Below are 4,784 nucleotides of genomic sequence, written 5' to 3'. Positions count from 1 at the left end.
ATCAATTCCCTCCTGGATTAAATAAAGTCCTGTTGTGTCGTGTGGTACCCCCCCTCCCCGTCCCAAACAAGACTGTGCCACTGGGTGAAGTTTCATCTGTGGCCAAGCAGTGATGAAACAGTCTAATAACACTCTCCATGTTTGCAGATATCAACCGTGCGATGGTCCAATGTACTCATAGAGGATAGGAGCAGAATTAGGCCATTCGGCCCATCGAGTCTACTCCGCCATTCAATCATGGCTGATCTATCTCTCCCTCCTAACCCCATTCTCCTGCCTTCTCCCCATAACCCCTGACACCCGCACTAATCAACAATCTATCTATCTCTGCATTAAATATATCTACTGACTTGTGGCCTCCACAGCCGTCAATGGCAATGAATTCCCACAGATTCACCACCCTTCATTCATTCAGGCCACAGAGCCAACTTGGACAAGGTCAACAGAGGTCGGGCAGGTGAATCCCACGCATGTAACGGTGCCCCCCCCCCCCCATCCCCATGCGTGTAACACGTGAAGCATCACGGTTCAAGACGGGGGTCAGGGGGGGTCACGGGAGTGGGGGGTCGGGGGTTGGGGAGAGAACGTCACCTTGAAACGCTGGATACGGTCACGGCGAGACTCGTCCTCCATACATCTCCTGATCTCCTGTTGGTGGAGGTGCTGGAGTGGGGGGGGGGGGGGGGGGGGGGGGGAGGGGGGGGGGGGGGGGAGGGGGAGGGGGAGAGGGGGTCACTGCAGGAAGCACGTTACCCTAGACAGACCCACACTCCCCCCCCCCCCCCCCCCGTTAGACACCAGCACCCGTCCCTGACCCCCCCCCCCCCACCCACATAGGGGGGAGAAGCTCCGGGGTCAGTCGGTGCACAGCAAGATCCCACTATGTTGAAGGGGAGAGGGGGGCATGGAGGGGTGGGGAAGGGGGGTGGACGGTGGAGGGGAGTGGAGGGGGATGGAAGGGGGGGGGGGGAGAGCGGGGCAGGTGAGGGGGTGGGGGATGGAGAGGGGGTGGGGGGGGGGAAGGGGGGGGGTTGGGTAGGGGTGAGGGTGGGTGGGGGGGTTGGGAGAGAGCAGAGAAGAGGGGGGGCAGGTGAGGGGGTGGGGGGGGTTTGGAGAGGGAGTGAGGGTGGGTGAGGGGGTTGGGGGAGGGGGTGGGGTGGGTGAGGGGGGTGGGTGGGGGGTGGGGGAGGGGGTGAGGGTGGGTGAGGGGGTGCTGTACCTCCATGTTGAGCACCTTGTGGAAGACAGCCTGGGCCAGACTCTCCCGGACATATTTCTGGTGGTCTCTCCGTACCACATTGAGCCGATATTCCTTCTCAGACACGATGCGCCCATTCCTGGTGACCTGCACAGCAAACATAGACAATAGGTGCAGGAGTAGGCCATTCGGCCCTTCGAGCCAGCACCAACATTCAATGTGATCATGGCTGATCATCCACAATCAGTACCCCGTTCCTGCCTTCTCCCCATATCCCCCGACTCCACTAGAGCAGAGACCAAGGGAACAAGGAGCGGCCAAGATCTCCATCTCTGCTGACCGGAACATGGAGACACAGACACTCACACACACTGGGTCAGGCCAAGTTTACACAACAAACTCCATCAGGGACCATCGCAACATTCAAGAAACATTCTGAAGAAACCAGTCTGAAGAAGCATCTCGTCCCAAAACATCACCCACTCCTTCTCTCCAGAGATGCTGCTCGTCCCGCTGAGTTACTCCAGCATTTTATGCCTATCTTCAGTGTAAATCTGCAGTTCCTTGCTACACATTCAAGCAGCATTTGGACAGGTACATGCATTGGACAGGTTTAGAGGGATATGGACCAAACGTGGGCAGGTGGGACCAGTGTCGATGCAGCATGTTGGCCGGTGTGGGCAAGTTGGGCTGAAGGGCCTGTTTCCACGCCGTATCACTCTATACACAAAATCTTGTGTAGGAAAGAAATGCAGTTGCTGGTTATAGACACAAATAGCTGGAGTAACTCAGTGGGTCAGGCAGCATCTGTGGAGAACATGGATAGGTGATGTTTCACAGAGTGCTGGAGTAAACTCAGCGGGTCAGGCAGCATCTGTGGAGAACATGGATAGGTGACGTTTCGGAGGGGGGGGAGGAGGGAGGGGAGGGGAGGGGAGGGGAGGGGGGAGAGGAAAGAGGAGGTGAGGTCGGGAGTGAGTGAATGAGAGGGGTGGGGTGGGGAGGGGGGAGGATAGGTAGGGAGGGGGGGGAGGAGAGGGGAGGGAGGGGGGGAGGGAGAGGGGGGGAGGGGGAGGGAGAGGGGAGGTCAGGAGGGAGGGAGAGGGGGGGTGGGGGGGGGAGAGGGGAGGAGAGGGGCGGGGAGGTAGGGGAGGGGGGGGGAGGGGAGGGGGTGGGGGGGGGAGGAAAGGGGAGGGAAGGAGGAGGAGGGGAGGGAAGGAGAGGGGAGGGAGGGAGGGGAGGGGAGGAGAGGGAGGAGAGGAGAGGAGAGGGGAGGGAGAGGAGAGGAGAGGAGAGGGGAGGAGGAGGGGAGGAGAGGGGGGGGAGAGGTGAGGAGAGGAGGGGAGGAGGGGAAGGGGAGGGGAGGTAGGGGAGGGGCGGTCGGGAGTGAGTGAATGAGGAAGTCACGTACCAGTCCCACGCGTTGCAGGTGTCTGCGTACACGGGTGTTGTTGAAGTAACCAGTCAGATGTTTGTCGGTCAGACTGTTGTACGCGGCCAAGGGTCTGAAACACAAACCACACAGCGGTCAGTGCCTTCCGATCCCCACTGGTCTGGGGTCATGGGTCAGGGGTCACAGGGTTAAACACAACTCACCATCCTAGAATTCGGCCATTCAGCCCATCTAAGTCTACCCCGCCATTCAATCATGGCTGATCTATCTCTCCCTCCTAACCCCAATCTCCTGCCTTCTCCCCATAACCCCTGACACCCGCACTAATCAAGAATCTATCTATTCTGCCTTAAATATATCCACTGACTTGTGGCCTCCACAGCCGTCTGTGGCAAAGAATTCCACAGATTCACCACCCTCTGGCTGAAGAAATTCCTCCTCTTCAATAAGTACCCAGCACGGAAACAGGCCCTTCGGCCCAACTTGCCCACACCGACCAACATGCCCCATCTACACTAGTCCCACCTGCCTGTGTTTGCCCATATCCCTGTCCTATCCATGCACCTGTCTCAAGGTGTTTTTTATTGTGAATAGTAAATACCAGAGTGCAGAATATAATATTATAGCGTTACAGTTACAGAGAAAACCTCCAGTGCTCTATGAGGTAGGTTGGAAGATCGGGGCCATCGCTTATGGGGCACCATTTGGTAGTCTGAAAACAGGAACCAAGGATCAGACGACACAAGTTCAAGGTGAAGGGGGAAAGATTTAATAGGAATCTGAGGGGTAACTTTTTCACACAGAGGGTGGTGGGTGTATGGAACAAGCTGCCAGATGAGGTAGTTGAGGCTGGGACTATCCCATTTTATGGGTCGGTGTGGGCAGGTTGGGCCGAAGGGCCTGTTTCCATGCTGTATGACTGTGACTGCATCTACCACAGTAGATCTGCATCTTGGGCCAGCATGGACATGATAGAAACATAGAAATTAGGTGCAGGAGTAGGCCATTCGGCCCTTCGAGCCTGCACCGCCATGCAATATGATCATGGCTGATCATCCAACTCAGTATCCCGTACCTGCCTTCTCTCCATACCCCCTGATCCCCTTAGCCACAAGGGCCACATCTAACTCCCTCTTAAATATAGCCAATGAACTGGCCTCAACTACCCTCTGTGGCAGAGAGTTCCACAGATTCACCACTCTCTGCGTGAAAAAAGTTCTTCTCATCTCAGTTTTAAAGGATTTCCCCCTTATCCTTAAGCTGTGACCCCTTGTCCTGGACTTCCCCAACATCGGGAACATGATGGGCTGAAGGGCCTGTTTCTGAGGGGCTGCTCCTCAAATTCTGGTTACATTTTAGTCCCACCGTCCTGGTGTTTGGCCACAGGGCAGGGGGTGGGGAGGAGGGGTGGGATCTCCCTGGGTCGGTCTGCACCTGGGCCTGGCCTAGATGGCCATTGGCGGGTCCAGGCAGCGGGCGGTCGATGGTCACACCAGAGTCGGCTGCCCGCCCCTCTACCGGGCTACATCCGTGCTCGCGTGTCCCTGGAGAGGTAACACGCGGTGTACACGCGGTCTCTGGAGGCTGTCTGTGAACGCTGGTCGCTGCCGGGCATCGAGCCTATTGTAGATAATGTTTTATTATTAATGTTTAATGTTTTATGTGTCATTCACAACTGTCACTGTATGTCATGTTGTCACTTGCGGGCGGAGCACCAAGGCAAATTCCTTGTATGTGAATACTTGGCCAATAATCTTATTCATTCATTCATTCATTCATTCAACCGCCTGAGACTATAGACATTCTTTGCATTTTCTGGTAGACTATAAAGGGTGAACACGGAATAAAGTTCTTGTTACGAATATTGTGTTCAGTTCTGGGCACCAGGTTATAGGGAAGATATTGTCACTGGCGAGAGTGAGGGAGATCTTAGAGAGGGTTACAAACTCAATGAGAGGAATAGATCGGGTAGCCGGCATAGTGTCTCTCGGCCAGAGTAGGGGAATCGAGGACACGAGGACACAGGTTCAAGGTGAAGGGGGGAAAGATTTAATAGGAATCTGCGGGTAACTTTACACACAGAGGGTGGTGGGTGGATGGAAACAAGTGCCAGAGGAGGTGGTGTTGAGGCTGGGACGATCCCATTGTTTAAGAAACAGGTGGACAGGACATGGATAGGAAAGGTTTGGAGGG

At 55.8% G+C, this 4,784-nt stretch overlaps 1 protein-coding gene across 1 annotated transcript in view; it reads right to left on the bottom strand.

The window, feature by feature from the left end:
* erich3 (glutamate-rich 3) overlaps positions 1 to 4,206 on the bottom strand; it is a 36,143-nt gene extending 31,937 nt beyond the window's left edge. The window contains exons 1-4 of the mRNA XM_055631586.1: positions 4,118 to 4,206; positions 2,610 to 2,703; positions 1,220 to 1,345; positions 592 to 663 (exon numbers count right to left, since the gene is read on the bottom strand). Coding sequence (XP_055487561.1) covers positions 592 to 663; positions 1,220 to 1,345; positions 2,610 to 2,703; positions 4,118 to 4,206 — 381 coding nt within the window. The remainder of the gene's footprint in view (positions 1 to 591; positions 664 to 1,219; positions 1,346 to 2,609; positions 2,704 to 4,117) is intronic.
* Between the last annotated feature and the right edge of the window lie 578 nt (positions 4,207 to 4,784).

This window comes from Leucoraja erinacea, unplaced genomic scaffold, assembly GCF_028641065.1.
Source record: "Leucoraja erinacea ecotype New England unplaced genomic scaffold, Leri_hhj_1 Leri_813S, whole genome shotgun sequence".
Lineage (NCBI taxonomy): Eukaryota > Metazoa > Chordata > Chondrichthyes > Rajiformes > Rajidae > Leucoraja > Leucoraja erinaceus.
Note: the sequence above shows the minus strand (reverse complement) of the source record. Positions and strands in the feature narration are given on the sequence as shown.